At 31.7% G+C, this 22,310-nt stretch overlaps 1 protein-coding gene across 4 annotated transcripts in view; it reads right to left on the bottom strand.

The window, feature by feature from the left end:
- The window catches only part of SATB1 (SATB homeobox 1), a 120,808-nt gene that overhangs the window by 72,078 nt on the left and 26,420 nt on the right, over positions 1-22,310 (bottom strand). For all 4 annotated transcript variants that reach the window (XM_083376140.1, XM_083376139.1, XM_083376138.1 and 1 more), the window contains 4 exons: positions 20,480-20,715; positions 17,434-17,610; positions 16,770-16,896; positions 15,922-16,045 (listed from right to left, as the gene is read on the bottom strand). In XM_083376140.1, coding sequence (XP_083232266.1) covers positions 15,922-16,045; positions 16,770-16,896; positions 17,434-17,610; positions 20,480-20,690 — 639 coding nt within the window. In that variant the 5' untranslated portion in view covers positions 20,691-20,715. The remainder of the gene's footprint in view (positions 1-15,921; positions 16,046-16,769; positions 16,897-17,433; positions 17,611-20,479; positions 20,716-22,310) is intronic.

Genomic DNA, 22,310 nt, shown 5'->3' with positions numbered 1-22,310 from the left:
GGTCATGTGGCCGGCATGACTAGATGCCAAAGGCGCACGGAACGCTGTTACCTTCCCACCGTAGTGGTCCCTATTTTTCTACTTGCTTTTTTACGTGCTTTCGAACTGCTAGGTTAGCAGAAGCTGGGACGAGTAACAGGCGCTCACTCTGCTATGTGGCACTAAGGATTCGACCCACCAGACTGCCGATCTTCTGATCGACAAGCTCAGCGTCCTAACCCACTGAGCCACCACGTCCCTATCTTCTGAGTACCCAATGTCAGCATGTACAGCAAACATTATAAACAACTTAATAAGAAAGTTAATTTTTAAGAAGCAAGACATAAAGAAGCAAATATAAATATACAGATTTTGATTGGAGTCCCCAGTCATGTACAGTATTTCTACTAAACTATAGTTAGTTTTATAAAAAAAAGTATTTAAAAGATAATTATAACAAAATGGCACATGGTTGCAATTTGACAGCCTTTTGATACCTCATCACTTTATCAGTACTATTAAGTCACACATTTTAAAGATTTTCAAGCTTTCTATTTGTTGCCATTCTATATACTGTCAAATATTAGTGCCACTGCGTTTACCAAACAGTATTTAATTTTAGTAAAAAGTTATGTACATTTTAAAAGGAAATCTAAAATATTATTTAAGGAACACAGAAAATTCTGAGCAACATAATAGATACAATGATGTTTTAGAGATGCAGTTGAAAAACAGAAAACATAATTTGCCATGTACATTTACATATCAAAACATTATGCAAAGAAAAGTGAAATTAAATTCCAATGCTGAATTTAATTTTTAGACTATTAAGTTCTTTTTATTAAAAGCAAAGCATTTGGACAAATATTGTGAGTAGGAGGCATATTCATTTAATAAATACCTTCCTTTTTAGAAGAACGTTTGATTCGTAAGGTTAGATACTATTTTAAATTAATTGCTGTTTTTAGTATGTTACAATATTTATGATTTATGAGCATTGTGTTTTTGTGCTTATTTTTGAGTTTGACATTAAAGGTCTTGTAATAAAACAGAATGGTTAATGGTTAAATATATTATCGGTAATGAGCCCTTTAACTCTTGGAGAATAGATGGAATTCAAATTTTTAAAATATGTAATAAATGCACAAAAATAACTGTGGGTGGAATCATAGCCCCAAGACTTCAATCCTTAAGTAAATGAAATGTGAGGAAAAACTGGGCATATAATAACTTTCTGAAAGTTGAAAGAGGCTGAGGGGATAGCTATTATTTAAATAATATTGAAGTATCCCTTTAAGACTGGAAGAGGGGACAGGTATTAATAATTAAAATCTGAATTAGACTTTACATTTGTGTACAATAACAAACAGAATGTTATGTGTGCACAAGAGCATATAGTGTACAAATTGTATCTTTGGTGCCGCAGTGATTAGAATGCAGTACTTCAGGCTAATTCTGCCCACAATTTGGTTGATCCTGACAAGCTGAAGTTTGGCTCAGCCTTCTATCCTTCTGAGGTCAGTAAACCCAAATTGTTGTAGACAATACGCTGACTTTGTAAACCACTTAGAGAGGGCTGTAAACCACTATGGAGTGGTATATAAGTCTTAGTTCTATTGCTATTGTATCTGTAATGTGAATGTCTATTAAGGGTTTATTATACCTGCAAATGTTTCTTCTTACTTTATATAAAAGGAACAGATGTTTGAGTTTTCATAGTTATAATGCTTTGTTTAAAATATGAAAATGGTGAGGAAATAAGAATATTTTGATAGTAACATCAGTTTTAAGCTTTAAACTTCTGTAAAGTTTTATGGTCTCCACCTATAAAAATCAAGAGAGTGGGAATTACACAATCTTTAGGTAAAATTTCAAAAAAATTTATCCATGGCCAATTGCATCAATGCTTTATAGCAGAAATTCTCAACATGGCAATCTGTGGGTGTATTGAATTATAACTTTCTTTATTTCCTGAACCAAAGGGCTATAGACTGGCTATTAGTTAGGAATATGATTTAGAACATCTGGAGGGCATCAAGTTGCTTTATAACCCAGTATCTGTAACATCTTTTACACAAATAATCTCAGTACTTTATATATTGTTCTTATAGCTTAAGAATATGCAAATTTTTGTTTGTATTGTATGGTATGGTATGGTATGGTATGGTATGGTATGGTATGGTATAAAACAGATCTTGCTTTACTATGATCTTGAATTCTAGACAATATGGTGACAAACAGTTTTCATAGTTAAATTTTATTTTAATTTGTTTACAGTATTTGAAATTACTTTCCAAAAAAATGGACAATAATTACTGAGCCTGTAAACTCTTTTAAGCCTTTATAGTGAGGGTTTATAACCAAGAGCCTCTGTAATTTTGAGATACCTCAAGCCTTCTATATGTAATATCAGTTTAGCAAAACTGTGTAATGTATTTGGTCAAATCTATGTTTCTTCTATATGACGTTTTCAGCATTAATGTCCTTATTTATTTCTCACGCCATATCATTTTCAACCATTTATTTCTTAAAATTAGCACTGATTCCCAATTAAAATAGACAGTTAAAGGACTGAGCATAAACATTAACAATCCCAATATTTGGGTAAACTTTCCAATCATTACTAAATAAAATAATTTTGATAACTGTAACTTGATAAGTGATATCCCCATACTAGCCCTAACATTTAATAATAGAGATAGTAAAAATCCTCCATGTCAGCAGAACTGTAATATTTTCAAATTATTAAATTTGGGACATGATTTAAATATAACAGCAATTAATGCATTCAAATTTAATAACTTGTAGAAATAGCACACATGCATGTTTGCACAGGCATACATACAAACATTGTTTGCACTAACCTTCTAGAATCTGAATTAATGCCCCAAAGATTGTATTTTTCCTATCATAATTAATTACATCTTTAGAACACAAAGTTGTATATACATACCCTTATTTTGTAAACTATCAAACTCTATATAAACCACAAATGTTATCTAAAATATAACTAAGTTTATGCAAGATACTGCAATATAATTCTAAGCCATGATTCAATATAATTAGATTGTTTTGTCAATTACTAGATTGTTTGATGTTCAAACTGCTTAAACTGTCAGTTTAAATGTTTAAACTGTCAAAACCTTTAACAAATAATCACATAGTATTTATTTCAGGAAGGACATAGTCTAGTTGAAGTCAGATTCAGAATCACGTTACCCAAATAGTTACTATAAAACTTTTATAGTAACTATTTAAATACTTCAACTAGTAGACAAAGGTGCAATTTTCTATGGAAAAAATGGATGGTTTCCTACCATTCCATATAGACAGAAGCCAATAATAGAAGTTTATAATGTTTGCCTGGACATTTCCAAAAAGAAAGGGCTCCATAGAGTTATTAGTCTCTTACCCATTTGGAAGTATGGGCTTTCATGGGATTATAGCTCAGATGTCCTTCACTGTCATGGATTACTGTGGATTTAACATAAATTTCTCCACTGTCGTCCTGTATTTCATTTGAAAAATTCCTGTTCCATACCAGTATGTTCCTTCTCTTCTGAAAATGTATTTAATAGCTGTTAAGAATATTGTAATTTCAACCACATTAACGCTTTGTATTGTGGATGAAGATACTCAATTCCTTTTTATTCCAACAATATAAGCAAACACACACACACACACACACACATCATGTGTACTACATACATACATATCTTTTATATATATATATATATATATATATATATATATATATATATATATATATATATATATATTATATATACATATATATATATATATATATGTATTATATATATATACATATATATATATATATATGTATTATATATATATACATATATATATATATATATATATATATATATATATATATATATATATATACACACACACACACACACATACATGCACACACAAACACATACACACATATAATTATTATTAATCACTGAAAGTGCTATAGGAAATTAAAAAAATTGGGAAGAGAATTTATTAGAAAACCATAAAATGGTCTTTCTTTTATTTTGTTCAGGAGTCATTTGGTACTACATGGAATATACCAATGGTATTTTTGGGAAGCAAAATTTAAAATATAATGGAAACCATTTTAGCTGAAGTCCATATATGTATACATTCCAAGAAATTTGCAGCTTAAGTTGTTAATGCTATTCAATGCTTTTAAGTTAAAAGTTTTTAAATGAGAGGGACAAAATGAAATTGGTAAATAAAATAAATAAATAGTATTTGGCAATGTAGCCTTTATACTAATACATGTATATCAAAAATGACTTATTTTCAAAGTCTTTTAATTAAAAAATGAAATAAAATTATTATCAGTCTGAAAAGTGAAATTTTGCCAGAACACACACGCAAATTTCTTTTCCTATTTTTTTTAAAGCAACCAGAGATTAAAAGTTAAACCATGACAATTATCTGAAGTAAACTCTCCAACCTGAGGTAGTAACAATGAAGACAATTTACTGCTGGAATAGCAATAGTAATAGCAACAGTATTTAGACTTATATACCACTTCACAGTGCTTTACAGCCCTAAGCAGTTTACAGAGTCAGCATATTTCCCCCAACAATAGAGTAGAATAGCTTTATTGACCAAGTGTGATTAGACACACAAAGAATTTGTCTCCGATGCAAAAGCTCTCAGTGTACATGCAAAGTAACAGAGTAATAATCACCATAATAATGATATCAATAAGAGGGGTAGTATAGAAGATGGAAAGGATTATGATAATACTATAGCCATACAACATGGGTAAATATACTTAGACATAAGACTGTACTGTATTAGGTGTTCAGCAGCATGATGGCATAAGGGAAAAAATGTCCCTGTGTCTGGTTGTTTTGTTAAACAATGCCCTAAAGTGGCATCCCGTGGGGAATAGTTGAAACAGGATGCTAAGGATCTTTCTCATCCCTCCTTCTAACCCACGCAATATACAGGTCTTCTATGGAAAGTAGGCTGGTTGCAATTGTTTTTTCTGCAGTCCTAACTAATCTGCTGCTGTACCCAGCCAGACGGTTAAAGAAGTACAAGTGACAGTCTCAACAATTCCTCTGTAGAACTGTATGAACAGCTCCTGGGGAAGTCACCGTTTTTTCTAGTCACTATTCTTACTGTAACTTAGAAGGTTAAATCAGTATTCTTATAGAGAAATGCATTTTAAAAATATAAGAATTTTGGGGGAAAAAGTTAAATTTAAAAAGGATATGCTAAGGCTAACATATACATAGAGCATGTACCACATAATGTATGCTAAATAGAAAAGCGTTTATTAAGAGTAGATGTATATAAAAAGTAGTAAATTTTGGGGGAAAAAATAGGGCTGTGCAGAACACAAAACAAATGGCTTTGCCAAGCATGTTAGTAAAATACAAGCATTTCTTGTATGCAGAGACAATAAATCTACTGAGCTTTCACCTAGGTTTTCCAAGAATGAGTCTCTCACTCTTCAAGGTAAGGTGTTTCACTTGTGTCAACATGCTTCTTCAAATTCCTCTTTGAAACACTTTGCACTGTTTCAAGAGTACATACAATTTTCAAATGAGAAAAGTAATGAATTTTCTGATTTTTTTAAAAAAAATCACTGAAAAATTAAACAGAATAAATAATATAGACGCATAGCTCTAAAACAAAACAAGATTTTCAGTGACCTTAACACCAATGCTAAGAAATATAGAATTTTAAAATTATTTACAATACTGTATTGCATTTGATAAAGATATTTACAGCTGTCTATAGATGTAGAAAGTGCTATTGCTTACCATCTTGTTATTCTAATAATGTCCAGTTGCCTTTCAGTGTTTATAAAATCAAATTCTGAGGTTATTATTTTCAGTATGGTTCAAGGATACAAAAAAGAAATCAAAAGGTGCTCCATGGCTGCCTAAATCTAATCCAAGTGAAGTTGCTCTTTGTTCAGAAAGGCAACCTGGTACGTTTAGTTGTAACTTGGGATGTTTTGCCACGGCCCCTGAAGAAGCAGGTCCATGATCAGAATGATCTTCCTGGACTCAGGATTATTGATAAATAGTGGGTGGTAGTCATGGTCAAACTCTGAATGGTATACTAGTTAATGTTCTAATTGGAATAAAAAGCCTTAACAACAGTGACTCATGAACTTATCAGTACACAACTAGTCTACTATAGCACACTCAATATAACACCACCTTTGAAGATCAATTAGAAATTGCAACTAGCACAAAGTGCAACAGCCTACATATTGGCAACTCTAGTTGCCGTAATTATGTAATACCTTTATTGTGGATTTTGCATTAGTTACCAATGAGTTCTGAGTGCAAATCACAGTTTTAGTGTTCATCTACAAAGGACTTACATGGTTTTCTAATATTTTCAGAATCAAATCTTTGCTTCAGAGCTTCTCACAGTTTGTTTATAATCTCCTATTACTGAAAAGTTAAGGAGCAAAGCTTCACACACAGTGGATATTGTTTTTTTTTTTGTTTTTTGCTGTAGTTCTCTATTATGGAACAGCTTTCCATAGAAGTAAAATTAGCATATTCTCTAATCATCTTCTGGAAGCTGGTAAAATAGACTTTAGGAGATCATTTGGGGGAAAGAAGAATGCATGTCAATTGTATTATTACTATTTTGCTGATGTTTTTATTTTATATATTTTTATTATTATTATAAACAAGCCAATGTAGACTGTGGCAACTTATAAAAAGAAAATACTAACTAAATAAAATGGAATATTTAATAATGTTTCATTCCTCTTAGTTCAATTTATTAAGCAAACATCTTATTTTAAAATGACATTTTCATTTTAAAATAATTTTCTAGTCTATCCTTAAAGTGTTATGGTGAAATTTCATCCAAGTACTGATCTCAAATAGATACCAGCCAAGATCACCCAGTGACTGTCAGCTTATTATTGTAAGATCAACTAAAAATAATATTGACACTGGACGACAAAGATTTTGCTTCCTGAACACTTTGGGGTATAGATTTATTGTTCCTAAGCATGAAAATAACCTATAATTTAGCCTATGACGTACAATTTTATAGTAATCTTCTGTTTTTACACAATGACTAGGTTGCACATTTGGAAAAAAAATACAAAAAACATGAAGTGTAGTTGAAGCATATCCAGAACACCAAGAACACGTGGAATATCTGTGAAGATCTAAAGTGGTGGCTCTGCTGCTTGGAATGCAGTTCGGATATATCAGGGGTAGGCAAACTTGGCTCTTTTATGACTTGTGGATTTCAACTCCCAGAATTCCTGAGCCAGTTGAAGTCCACGAGTCATAAAAGAGCCAAGGTTGCCTACCCCTGGGATATACAAAGTATTGTTGTTACATATGCAAAAGGGACAGCCATGCAAAAGGGTCACATTACTTTAAAAGGAAATGGCTACTATGAAAGAATTTGGTTCCAGTATAGGGGGGGGAACCATAACACATATTGTTGCCTTCTCTTCACATAAAATTAGGACTAATGAAAAATGTTGTGAAAGTGATGATCAAGATGAATTTTTTTGTTACTGGAGACAGATATTTCCAAGAATAACTGATGCATTTTTGTTTGTCCACAGATCAGATATGTTGTCAATGACAAGTGGTTTGAAGATCTGTTAGAAGAGCTAGAGAAAATCACCTGGAAAGCATTCAAGAATGTCACTGAGAATTTTCTTGGCAACTGCAAAGCACCAAACTATATCCAGCTGGTTGACAAACTTCTTATAACATAAAAGACCATGAAGTGCAACATATCACTGAAGATTCACTTTCTGCATTTACATTTGGACTTCTTTCCTGAAAATCTAAGTCCGGTCAGTGACAAAAATGGGAAAGGTTTCACAAAGACAATGCCACAATGGAAAAATGGTAACAGGGAAACTAGAATCCATCAAGTGGTTGACTATTGCCACACACTTCAGTGAGATGCATCGGACATTGAGTACAAACAAACATCAGCAGCAAAACACTTTTAGTCCTGTTTAAGTCATGCAATGTATCTGAAACATTATGCAATTAAATACATTATAGTTATTAAAAGTTAATTTCATTTTTGAAATATTCCTATGTGATACAATTATTCTGAAATTGTATTTGTGTTATTTGAAGGGGTCTATCATAATCACCAAAAGTTTTTCAAGAAGCAAAACTTTTGAAAAAAAATTGTTGTCCAGTGAATTATTCTTTGAATGTGTCAAGCATTGAACAAAACTTTGCAAACTGCTTCTATGTTGTCTGCTATTTAGATTAAATTAGATTAAATTCTTTGGTCCTATCTGGAACATTGACTAAAAAGGATGAAGGAGTTATACACATGAATCGCTGTAGCTATCCCACCTCATCACTTGTACACAAAAAGTGGGACTTATTGGAATCTCTTTAAATTAGACTGATGAAATAACATTTAAATGGGTTACATTAAAGTCCTTTTTTTATTTGCATCAATCAAAATTAGGATGGCACTCCCATTTTGGTGGTTAATTGGGAATCATGAGTCATTAACTGAGTAGCCAAGCCATTCCTCAGTAAGATACGGACTGCCTCCATTTCCCCCAGCTACCTATCTTCTTTTCCATCTTTGCTCGTTGTGTGATCCAGTACCTGTGAGTGGCAAAAAGCTCTGCAGATGGTTGCCATGCCCTGGGAAGCTGAAGTTGCTTTAACCCAATCCTAGTTGTTCTCACCATTCTGCATTCCAAAATTCCTGCTGCCTTGCACTCTGCCATGCCAGTTCACCCTTCACTTGCTTTTGCTGCAGGGCTGAGCTTTGGCTTTGTTCTACAGAAAAAAGGGGGGGGGGAAAGGCAAAGCCATCTCTTGGGCCACACTAAGCCAAAACACCACTCTATAAAGAGCTCCTGTGTAGGTCTGGGGCTGGCTTCATGCTGTGAAATAAAAAGACTGATTTTGGCTTATTCCCCCGCCCCTTTTAACAGCATGAAGCCAGCCCCAGACTGGCCCAACAACTAGGCTGAGAATGCCTCATCATAAGCCTGAGCAGGAGGCCGGTGAAGCCAGTTCATTTGGAAAAGAGAAGAATGGTAGGGGCCCAAATGATGGGAGAGATATAGGAGGGTGGGGGAATTGTAGTGTCCCTGGAGTTTTAAGTGCAGGTAGGCTGCCAGTCATGTGACCATGGGAGTAGTGTAACAGCACTAATTTCATGCAGGGGTCTTTTACTTCAGGACTGTCATAACTTTGAACAATCACTGAACAAATGGTTTTAATTCAAAGACTACCTGCACTGTGCAAATTTTGCCACCACTTGGAAGTTTACCACTTAGGCCTAAATCCCTTTGCAATCTAGTGGTCCACTTAATGGTCAAAGATCAAACCAAACATAAACAATATGCTCTATGAATACTTGTGTCAACACAAATTATATATTTTATTCTTTTTGTCAGGTAGTCTGTAAACTATTCCAGGGAATTAAAATACCAACACAATGTTAAGACAAATGAAGTTGAATCAAAAATTGAACACATATTATTTTGAACCTCTATTATAGTTTGCTTTGATTCCTGTGAGATACTTTTGAAACCTATTAGATTAATAAAATATTCTCTAAAATTGAAATTATATAGTTCTCAAAAATTCAAATTATGTATTTTCTTCTTATAAATACTTGAGCCTAGCAGACAACTGACTCATTACTTTTGCATTAAACATTCAACTGCCATTGAGATATTGTTTGCATATCTTGTATACAAGAAACAGCCTTAATTCACAAAGGGCTGGTAACATAAAGAGTTGTATATTAATAGTCGTGTTAACTATTCTATGATATGATGCAGCTGTTATGATTATGAGAAACACATAAAAATATTTGTTGTTGCTGTTGCTACTGCTCATGTGGTTTTTCCCTACTTTTCAAGGACTTAGTGAGTATAAGTATTTGTAAAATTAAAAAGAATTGTAACATATAACAATTCTAAAATATAAAAGTACATTTATGTGTATGATCTTATATTTCTGGCTGTTCTATACCTGAAGCAAGTAACATATATTACTTTTAAAGAGAAGTTATTTCTGAAGAAATAAAATTCTTTTTCAATAAAGAAATGTAAAAGAATCAGGCCCTAGAACCAGTTTGACAATGGAAACAGATATCACTTGTTTTATCCTTCAGGCAAGTGCTGTTTTATAGTCTGGTAAATGAAGAATCTTATAAAGAAAATATGGAAAGATAAGCTACATTATCTTAGCCATCATCCCATGTCTATAAGTCAATGAATTAGAAAGCAAATATAACTTTATATAGCACTTTTTAATTCAATATTTATTAAATAATTTATTTATTAAAGCTGATTCCAAATTGTTACAATTTTGTGGCATTATAAATATTATGTTATGTGATAGTTAATATCGATCAACATGCTATAAATGTTCTGCATGTGGACTATTTATAATTCAGGTTGATAGCAAATATATCAAGTGTAAGGAAATTAGACAAAAAAGGGTAAGGCAATCAAAGCAAGAAACATTATAAGGAATCTGCTGAATTTATTTTATTTATTTAAATTTATTTAAATTTATTCATTTTGGGAAGGATAGAAAGTTTGCAAGATACTGTCCATCAATCCACCACTTTACAACTCTTGTCTTTTGTATTCTCTCTCTGTACCCAATCCATACCACTTCACAAAAAATGTTGCCAGGCATAAGGAGAATGGTATTTCTATTCTTTGTCCATATCAGTGTCTACAATCTCAGAAGGCAACAGCAGCAAAAAAAAAAACCAAATTCAGGATAAAAAGCTGTGAACCATTTGCTGTCTTTGGCTTTGGCAAAAGTAAGATATCAGTGTCCTATAATTCCATGACAGAAACAGTGGTGTAATTCAAGTGAAAACTATTATTGATATATATTATTTGCTTCTGTAGAAAAATTGTGCTGATGTGAATATGGATCTGTACAATATACTCCATTTTATGTATGCATATGTATATTTGTTACATGACAGAAACAGTGGTGTAGTTCAAGTGAAAACTATTATTGACATATATTATTTGCTTCTGTAGAAAAATTGTGCTGATGTGAATATGGATCTGTACAATATACACCATTTTACGTATGCATATGTATATTTGTTACTTCAAGACTTATATATGCAGTGTTAAAAAGTATCGCAAAGTATTTCCCTGTGTTTGTACAAAATCAAATGAAATATGTATATTTTAAATCAAGTAAAATTGGTCATATTTTAAAAATACCACACACCAATTTATTAGAATCTCCAAAATGGGTCTTTAAAAAAGCAAAACAAATGGAAAGTTGAGGCCTGGCAGTATTAAAAATATTCTACACATGGAATGCCATCAAGTGAAAAGATACGCTACTAATACTGAGTCCTTCGGGAGATAGGGCGGCATATAAGTCCCAATAATAAATAAATAATACTATATCTGGCATTAATTATATAGTGGAATCAAGTGATTCTTGAGATAAACTAGCCCCAAATTATCTGGGACTTAAAATTAAATTCAGTACTTAAAAATGGTATAAAAATGAATGCAATAGATCACATAGCAACAGATGAATATGTTCAGATGTTAAAACCTGAACCCTTATTTTCAATGGAGTGTTTGCAGTCTTTTGAAAGTATTTCACATATAACTCAGTACTTTAAGTGGAAGCTTCCAAAACTATCTAGGCTATCTCAGAAAGCTGCGATAATTGCCCAATTTGAGCTACCCAGAGAAGGGAGATGAGCGACTAATATAAATTTGATGGATAAATATTAATCAAACCTGATAAAAAATATTTTGAACAATTGACAGCACCTCTAGTAACAACACAGCATCAAGTAATTAATATCGAGTCAATATAATACCTTTACAGGAAGCACATTCCCCCTCATCACCCCAACAATCCCCCTTAGTGATTGTACCTCTATCCTGTCTGAATTCATTCTTAATTTGCAAAAAACTAACCCACTGCTATATTCTGAGGGATTAATTTAGAACACATACTGAGCTCCTCATCCATATCTGAAGAATACTATTCCCTGCATTTGAATTAAACCTCACTCAATAATCAGATCAATTCAAATAATAATTTTACTGGCTTTAAGGAATTAGTAGTATAGTACAACACTTCGATATGACTTTCAATGAGAATAAATCAGTTAAAAAACCATGAAAACACAATGTACTCTTGCTTGAAATTGGTTTCCCACAACTTCATTCAATTCCATAGGATTTTTCTCCAACTTGGTACCCAGATGTGTTTAATATTAAATTGGAGAAATCTTACTTTGTAGGAATAATGGCTTTTAATTTTGATTACTTTTCCTCAACCATAACCTACATATTGTATTCTAATATACAGGGTTCAGTCCTAGAAATTAAAATATTCATATCTTACATAAATAAAATGTATAATAGAGGAAGCTGAACACTGGTGCTTAGTTTAAATCTGCAGTGAAATGAATATTGAACACATATTAATGAGTAAACTTTTTATTTCTCCTTCTGCAATGTCATTTTCTCATACTTCCTCCCTTTTATTTTATTCCTATAGGACTATTCTAATGATAGTTTTATCAGAAGCTTGGTCATTTGCAGAAGGCTTTCAAAATAAGGCTAAAGACTACTAAAATAACAAAAAGCATGAAGGTAGGCAGAACAGCTCAAAAGACTGGCAATGTGATCCTGTAGTGCTTAAGCAAAGGTCAATGTATGATACTCTGCATTTCAAATCTAATTTCCAAAGACACAAAATAATCTTTTAAATAAGTAGCTATTTGCTGCTTATTTATTCTGCAAATAGCTAACAAGCTTTAGGTCCGAAACTTAAAAATAGGCACATGTGAATTTGTCAGAGTGCTACAGGTTGTAGGTTGCTTTAGACATAGCGGCAAGAAATATTCCTGTGCACTTAATATGTACTGCAACCACAAAAAGGATGTTCACACATTTCTTAAAAGCCATAAGAAAAAAAAGAAACTATGATTGACCTTATAAACAAAGAGCAGAATGCAATTTTCATTACACTGGTGGTGAAAAAGTGCTAAACAAAACACAAAATATGCAAGAAGAAAAAAGCCCAATACATAGAGTATATTTAAAGAAGATTTTGTTTGGTATAAGCAAAACCATTCATTAGTTATTCTTTATTAATAAATTCCTTAGGACTTTTAGTAAAAGTTTATATAAAGCTAAATTTTTGACTCAAGGTCTCAGATTCCATACAAATCTAGGTTTCTTAGGTTTTGGTATGTTGAAGATGGAAAATTAGTAGGCAATGGCAAGTCTTCTTAATCACTTTAAATAACATGATTTTATATCCATCTCACACAGAGGATTATCTTTCTCTACCCATTATATTTGGTATAAAATTATACAAGAAGACAACATTCTTTTTTGAAATTGTTACAATTCTATACTTAATTGAAAGAAAACCAGCGATACAAGCGTGCAAAATGGAATACAACTCTTTCACAGTGATACTAGTCCAATGAGACTTGGCATGTAAAACTTTTCATCTAGATTTCTGGGGGGGAAAAGAAGAGTATGATTGCTTGATTACTACACTCTTCCAGAATCGCCAGGAGGCAGGTGGCTTACAAATTGAATAAATTAATAAAATACCTAAGTACAATGAAATTAATATTCTCTTTTTACATTAATGCTGTTTAGCATAGTGGTTCCTAATGGGTGATATGCAGGTGCAAGTTGAATTTCATAAAACAATCTAGGTGGGCCAAAAGGCAAATCATTGAAACATTAATTTTTAAAAATTTTCTGGAAATAATAATTATAATGCCTATAAAAATACCAATGTCCTTTTAGAGAAAAATAATCCTTCTGTTTTATCCTGGTTAGACTGAAATACTTCGGCAAAGTGAACTTAAAATATTAAAGATTGAGAAGTACTGGCTTAGTAGATTTCAGATTACCATTTATTGTAATGAAACTAATATAAAGGAGACAGGTCTTTTCATTTCTCACTGCATCACATTTATTCTGGAAAGCTGCAACTTTGCCAAAATAAGCAAAATTAATTTGCTTTTTTATTACATAGGCTATACAAACCTATTTACAAATACAAAACTACTGAATAAAGTGGAACTTATTTCTAAGTAAACGTGCATATCAAATATGCATAGCATCCAACTATCAATCTGCACTGTTTTTAAAATCAGCGCTAAAGAGACTACCCATGCATATTAGCTACATTTATTTCTGATACCTGTATCACAATCTTTCATTGGAAAACACTGAATTACCAGGATATTTCCATTTACACACAGAACTGAATGAGACTTTGTCAAATGTAAAGAATATAATTCTACAGCCCCAAATGAATGTTCTTGTACAATAAAAATCGCAAGCATCATTTTTGTTTCTATCTCCTAAAAGTAATAAGAGATTGATACATAAATATACTCAGGTTGAAGATTCTAGTAGGCATATGAGTTTTCTAAATACAAATGTTCTTCTATCTACATAAACATTCAAAACAAAACAAGGAATATATCCTATATCTTGATTCCTGAAGATTCAACATTTGTTTGGATAAAACATCCATTTATTTCAGTAACATTTATTAAGAAATGTGCATTTAAAGTCGGTATGTTAAACAAAAATTAAGTAGTTATTCAAACATAATTAAGCTACTTTCTAGAAGCTGAACAATGAATAGTGTCAGAATCAAGAGAAAAAGATCAAGCTGTAAATCAGGAAGTTCCAAGTGCAAATCTGTCTCCAAAATGAATTAGGTGTCCCTTAGTCTCAAGCTACAACATAAGAATAAAAACATTATCTTATTTTACAGACTTGTAAAAGGGATTACTGAAATAAAATATATTAATTCTTTTGTTAATTTTAAATTAATATCGCACACATGCTTTTTCATATGAGAATATTTCCAGATCAGTAAGTTTGGTTTACCATATAAACTAATTATGCTTTTCTATCTAAAATCAAAATAATTTTTCTTTTTATTGTGAAAGACACTACCACGTTTGCATAGCCTGTAAGGGAATTCATATTGCTCTGAAACTTAATCTGACAACTATGTGGTGTGATTCATGATGGTGTAACCATTTGAATTTTTTTATCTCCATGGTATATCTAAAAAAAAAATTCTAAGAAAGATTGATTATGCTGACAACTGGTCAACTGAACAAGAAAGCAAGAAACCAAACTTCTGTAGAAATAACAGAAGTTACTTTTGGACAATTGTTTATGGTTATGGAAATCAGAATGAATTAATGAAGGGAACTATATTGTACATCCTGATTATGATCAAGAATACATTTCCTTCAAAAAAAAAATTAAAATGGGGAGGGAATGTTGAATCTAAAAATCCATCAAAATCATTTTTGATTGAAAATATTTATCCACATAGAAAAATACTGTAATTAAATTGAAATTAGAATTTTTTGCATGATCATTTTTCTTTCTTAAAATCTACAAGTGCATTTTAATTTGCACATTTCTCATATAAACCTCAACAATGAATTAAAATTTTTTTTTAGCAATGTCCTTGAATAATTTTCATCCATTATGAAAAAGCGGTATATTTAGTATTATATAGCTGGATTTTGTTAAATTAAGTTTCTCTATAGTAACTCTTTATTTTTATAACATTTCAAGATTAACCTACTTTTTATGTAACATAAAATTTAAACCTGGGAATGTGTTTTACAAACTCCATTGTTTAATTATTATAATAAACAGGTGCCTCTGATAAAAAAAATTCAAAGCAGTTTTGGTATTAAAATTGAATGAATATTCAACTTTTTCACAGGCTACACTATCCTAAATGGTTGATTGATGCTTAAAATATAGTACATCAATGTAAAAATATGAAATCTTATTTTTTTCTCAAAAATTCTAGTGGCAACTGTATGCAGAAATCTCAGTTCAACACTGCCTATGGTGTTTTATTATTTACTGAATGTTATGCTAAGTACCTGTGAAAGGGGACACTCCTTGGCCAATGAACTCTGGTTCATATCCTTCAGTAAATCCTTCAGAGCATTTCTTACTGTTGTGTGAGACCATTGTTCAGGAGGCAAGTCTTCTAGTTTAGGGCAACTATTTGAGACATTGATTAGAAAAAGGATTATTACAGGATTGCATTCTGCTGCTGAACATTCCTTTAAGACAGACAGATTTCATTCTGTGCATCAAGCAGATGCATCTGGAGATTGCTCTCAGTCTCCTGATTGTTCCGATTAGTTAATTACTTTATACAACACATCTGCTGTATTGATGCATGAATTATACATCAGCTGCATGTGGCGACTATTTTTCCATGTTACTTCTACCTTCCTGCTCTGATGCGCTTGGTAAAACAATTTAAGGTGTAATGCCTTTTCACGACTGATCATGAAAAGAATTAATATATTAGCTTCCCCCCTTTTAGTTACAGCGAAATTTTAAAGCCTTGACTGCAACAATAAGAGTGAACAAGTCATTCTTTTTTCAAAATGCACACAGATGGTGCTGTTCATGATATGCAAAAATATTTTTCTCTTAAGTAAACTTTATGTAAAATGCCTTCTTGCAATGCATCATTTAATTGACTAAAATGCTATATACTTTTAATGAGATCCCAGAAAAAGAAAGCTATGAAACAGAACTAACTAAATATAAAATTTCTTACCATATTGTGGGCTGGTTTTTTTTACCCCCACACTGCAATAACAAAAGAACGTAGGTAGTATTCACAGATTTTGTGCTGACATAAGCAGATTTGGAGTAGTCACAATATATCAGATTCTGATTCTTACTCAGATTTCTGCTTTATGTGACATACCTGTGCAATTGGATTTTCAGTGTGACTACGTGATAAACATCCTGCAGCATGTCAGCTACAGTGGCATCAGGAGCATCTGTCACATAGGATAGAGGAATGGGGTTCCATTTTCCAACCTGGATCAATCCTGCATCAAACAGAACGATTCCAGGAAAACTATGTCAACAATGTTAAGAAATTAGATAAAAGAATATATGTTTGTAAAGTTACTTGTCATAACTTCTTTTAATGACATTTAAAATCAATTCACCATCTAATTTTTTCTTGTCTTGCAGCAAGAAATGATAAACAGATCAGAAATGTATAGAAATCATAAACAGTGCCCTACGCCTTCTTACTCTTTTGCACATTGTGCAAATTTCTCAAGAGAGGCTTAGTGCTAGAATAAAGTTGATTTTCTATTGAAAAATGCTTTACATTTATATATAATTAATGTTGCCTCTTCCACTGAAACTATTTGAAAAATACTATCACACCTCAATATTTACTATGAATAAAATAAATAGCTATAAAAATGGAACTAAGCAAAATCTGAAGGATGTATTACTATTATATATACAACAACCAGATTTGAAACTCTTAACATTCCTGAAACCAAGGAAAATTATGCTTCACTACCCCCATTAATAAATACAAATATTTTGTAATTTATCATGACATTTACCTTTTGCTTGGGCAGCAGAGCTATGAGAATATCCAAGTGATAATAATGCCATTTCAATTAGCTGGTTGAATAACATGTCCTTCCTTACTAAAACAAATTCTGCATGTTCTTCCTTGCAATCATACTCAATGGAATTTTCATAATGTTCCACAACACAGAAAACTGGAAGCATGGTTCCTATAAGATAACAATGTTCAGAAATAACATTTACACAGTACTTACATATACTTTCTGAGTGGACTATTAAAGAATTATTACACAGATGAACAAATGGCCAACTCTAGGTTTGGAAGGTATGAGAAACAACACAAACACATTTTAAAAAGAGTGCAAAAGTTTTTGATCTGTTGAGGAATTCAATACTGAACTATATAAAGAATAAGATTGCTTGCAGAGAAATAATCCTGGTTGCCCATAACCTGTATGATTACTTGTGAAAAGTACTACTTCAGTACTACTACTTAAACACACATTGCAGAAAACTTCAGAACAAGTCACTGCAATGCAATTTACATAACTCTATTTACAATGAAAATTGTTGGCAGTACACGAACTACTATAGAAAGTTACTGAATTAGCAGTACTCATAAAATATCACTTTAATCTGATTTTTCTTTAAATTTTTATATTTAGAAAATAGTAATCTAATCTTAGATAACTGTATGATTTAGAATAAGAGAAAACTGAATAAGAGAAAACTGAATGTAGATGTTTTCAAAAGCTAATTACTGTAAATTTATTGTAGTCCAAATTGCACAAACACACACACAAACACACACACACACCACACGCTTTAGACCCATGAATTCTATTGAATTCAACAGGTCTTATTTCTAAATAGACACGGTATGATTTACATGGGTATTCTTTATTTTTTTTAATAAAGTGCTCTGTTATATATATTTCCAGGACATTTTAATATCCATTTCAAGGAACTATTGACACCAAATTTTATGATTCTACGGAATGAGATATTGTTCCGTCTACATTTTTAGGCAGAATCATGAAAGCCAACTACGCTTGCTTGCAAAACAAGCTCAAATTTGCTAGTTTGTTAAACAAACTCAACATGAAACACAATTCTAAATGCTTATCAATATTGTACATCTCATACATTGTCAAAAAAAAATCTCCAGACAAATATCAAAATATAAATTGGTAAATTATTCTTTCATTTCTTTTCAGTGGTTTGGTAAGCTCTCATCTACCAAAACCAGAACATAGCAACAAGGCTAGGAATTTAACATTATTAATAACAATATTAACTGCAGAATATTCATTAATTCCCTTCATACTTCATATCCATATTTCAGAAATACAATAAGGTATCTATTTACCTTATAGTTTTCTTACACTGATCTCAAAACGAGAGAGAAATGATTACTAAAACTCAAAAAAAAGCAGTGTGTGTGAAATATGTCTCAACTGAAAAGGAAAATCTTTCCCCATTAGGATAAGTATGCTATACTTCTATATGATACTGTAATGGCAAAGCTTCCTTGATTAGTATAACTTGACAAGTTGCTGATCACTCAAGTACTTAGCAAGACAGTGCAGAAACCTTATAACCTTCTAGCATTAAAGGGGAAAGTACTGGTCAGTGTTCAACGCTAAAAATATAGTATGATTTAAACCTGAAAGCAATGTCAGAGGATTTGCTGAAGGTTTATGAGTCTATATAAACACAGTGTCTGCTGTAAGGAGCAGAGAAGTCTGTTGAATCCCTGTCTAAAACTGTCCTGGCATTAAAGTTTGCTGTGCAAATATCACATAATACCAGACACAGCTGAAATCTCCTATTTAGGAATTTATGGAACTTATATGTTTACAGGCGTCAGAAAGTCCTTTTTACATAGCCTCAGTGCTTCAAAGTACAATATTAATGCACTCTGTTTAAAAAGCAGCAATAAATTATATTTTTAATGCCTTACCCTTGGCTTTCTTAAGATGCATACATTCTTGGCAAACAATCAATAAATAGGGTAATCATGAACAGAGGCCAAAGAATTTGCTGAAGTGCTGTTATTCTATTTTTAATAGATACAGATCTAAACAATACGGACTGCTGTGTCTGTTCATTTTAAGATCAATATATTCTTTGTTTTCGCCAATCCAAGGAAAAAGTAAATTATTGTATGATAAATGTTATGCATCAGAATGGAAGCCACTGCTTTCTAACTTGGTGTTCTTAATTGTCTCAGTATAGCAACTGCAAGAAATCTTAGAAACATGCAACAATAATACTGAGGAAAGAAGTATTAAATGAATTTGAAATTATATGTTTATTTTGATTAAATTATCATGAGTGCTGTTTATGATCCAAAAAGATCATCATGTATACTATTAATTTTACTTCAACAGACCATAATACAAACAGCCATGGACACACACATACCGCATCAGTCACTGGCTCTAAAAGCATTTTTTCTTGTGTGAGAATGTCTAATTACAGCAAACCAGTCACTGAACAATATGACACCCAAGTTGTTCATTGCTCAGTAATGAATTGTACTTAAGGAAATAAAAGTGCGAAAAAATTGTCATCATAAAGGAGTTTTCCACAGAACACCAAAAAAGCTTTATATTACTTTCTTGAATTCAACTAGCAAATGCGTCAGAAATGTTGATCTTCCAATTTTGGATTTTTGTCAAGAGCAGATAAAAGTATAAATCTGGCTACTTCAAGAACCTTTTCTACTTATTTACATGTTATAAAGTATTTTGACAATATACACACAGATGTCTGCAAAATTAGTTTATAGGAAAACTAACCTTGATTAATAGCATTATTTGTGTTCAATGAGAAAAATAATCTGAAAATATGACAGGTTTTTTCCTATTAAAAAGACCCCACCCTGCAAAACAAGATGCTCCACCCAGGCATACAATTCAATCTTCCAAGTATCATTTCTATCAGATTTTAAAATGCGATATTGAACAAAAATGCCATTGCGAGGTACAAATCATACACAAACGTGAAGGTAGGTTTCTTCTAAGACAATATAAATAATTTAAAAATTAATGTTTCATATTATTAGTGTGTTACCTTTTCTAATTTGTGTTTTCATCAGGTGTCCAGAGTGTTTTAAAGGCACTCCTTGCATTTTAGTTCCTGTACTTCCAAGTCTTCCTCTTCCTAATGGGCTCCCATTCTGTTCCAAGCGGGCAATTTTGGCTGGTGGACCCTTCGGATCGCTTACATTGTTAGACATTTCTGAATGTTCTTTCCCCTGAGTTGTCTCGTTCAAGTGATCCATACTCAGTCCCGCCTCTAAAGATCACCTGCCATGATTTGAAAAAAAAAATGTGTTGTATACGCGTGCGTAATTTTATGTAGGCAGTTTTGCACATGTACATAATACATCTGTATATCATGTTCACATAATATTAACTGGCTCTTAAATAAGAATGTATTTATGGGAAAACTGTTTAACTATCAAACCTTTCATAACATTTCAATATACATATATATATATTTTTCTACCGTTTATATAATAAAGTTCATTCTATACCTGTATATGAGATTTATATCTTAGATATTGTTAGTGAGAACTGCATATATATTTAGTAGCATTCACAGAATAATATAGTCTGCTACAAATTTCTTATTTACAACTTCTAAGATTATAAATTTAATATGATTTATGAGCTTAGTATGATTTCCTCAAATTACTAAAATATTTCACTTCAGTTAATAGAAATCTTGGATTATTTAACTTCTCAGGAAATAAAGGGATTAAAATTTTACCCAGGCATTTAATAGATTAAACTGGGAATATGAAGTTTCCTTTATGTGCATCTTTAAAAAAAGTCTCCTATATTAACTTAGAATTTGTAAAAAGAATTGTTCTATCAATAAAGGCAGTTGAGTATCAGATACAATTAAAAACTTATTTTCCTATAGCAACATGTCAAATTCTAGGTCGCTTAAGTTACCATATAAATGCTACATATGGAAGTCTCCTTAAGCCCTCCTAACCTTCTTGGGTATCAAGCTGAAAATCTTTCAAACCTATTACACCATTTGATGAATTTTTGAATATTGACAAATTTGTATTATTAAGCTGTTAGCCTAACTACTATCATTCAATATTGGTTTCAAATTCTTTAATTCTTTTACTATTTTTCTAGTATAACACATACACAGTAACCACTAACTACTGTAATACCAAAGCACAAAAGTACTTTTAATTATTAAAATTATATTAATACATTTATGTATATATTACTATGAACATATATTTGCTTTATAATAGAGGGTCTGCTGCCTTTTTGAAGATTTAATCACACTACCTGCTTTATTATATATGCAGTATAAACACTAGGAACAGGTGACCAGTCATTTATGAAGCAGCACTTACACAATTAAGTGTAAACACTATAACTGTGGATGGGAAAGGTGAGGTTACATAAAAAAATATATCAATCCATTAATAAATAATGTTTTAATCTACAGTAAAAATACCCCCTTTTCAGCTCTGACAAGATTTTCGTTGTAGTGACAATGCTATATATTCTCACTGCAAATTTGTTCCTTACTAAATCATAACTGCTTTGTCTTTCATAATACAAAGTAATGTTAATCTTAAGAGTTAGCTGTACCCTTAAAACTGCCAATTGAATAAATATAAATTTTAGAATATAATGGTTATTTATCCTTGCACTCTGGGATGACATGCTGCGAACCAAAGGTTTACCATTGATTGTGGTCCCATCTGTTTTTGGTTATGAGTCTCATTAACAATAAATATGCCTACTTTAATCACTTTTTTAATCAAGATTATTCTTTTTCATTACATTAACTGCTATTTACCTTAACTCAAAACTGCGTATCTAAATTACCAACATCTACATGGTCCTTGGTAGTACTTCATCGA

This window comes from Vipera ursinii (assembly GCF_947247035.1).
Source record: "Vipera ursinii genome assembly, chromosome: Z".
In the NCBI taxonomy this organism is placed as follows: domain Eukaryota; kingdom Metazoa; phylum Chordata; class Lepidosauria; order Squamata; family Viperidae; genus Vipera; species Vipera ursinii.
This window is presented reverse-complemented; position numbering and strand designations above follow the sequence as displayed.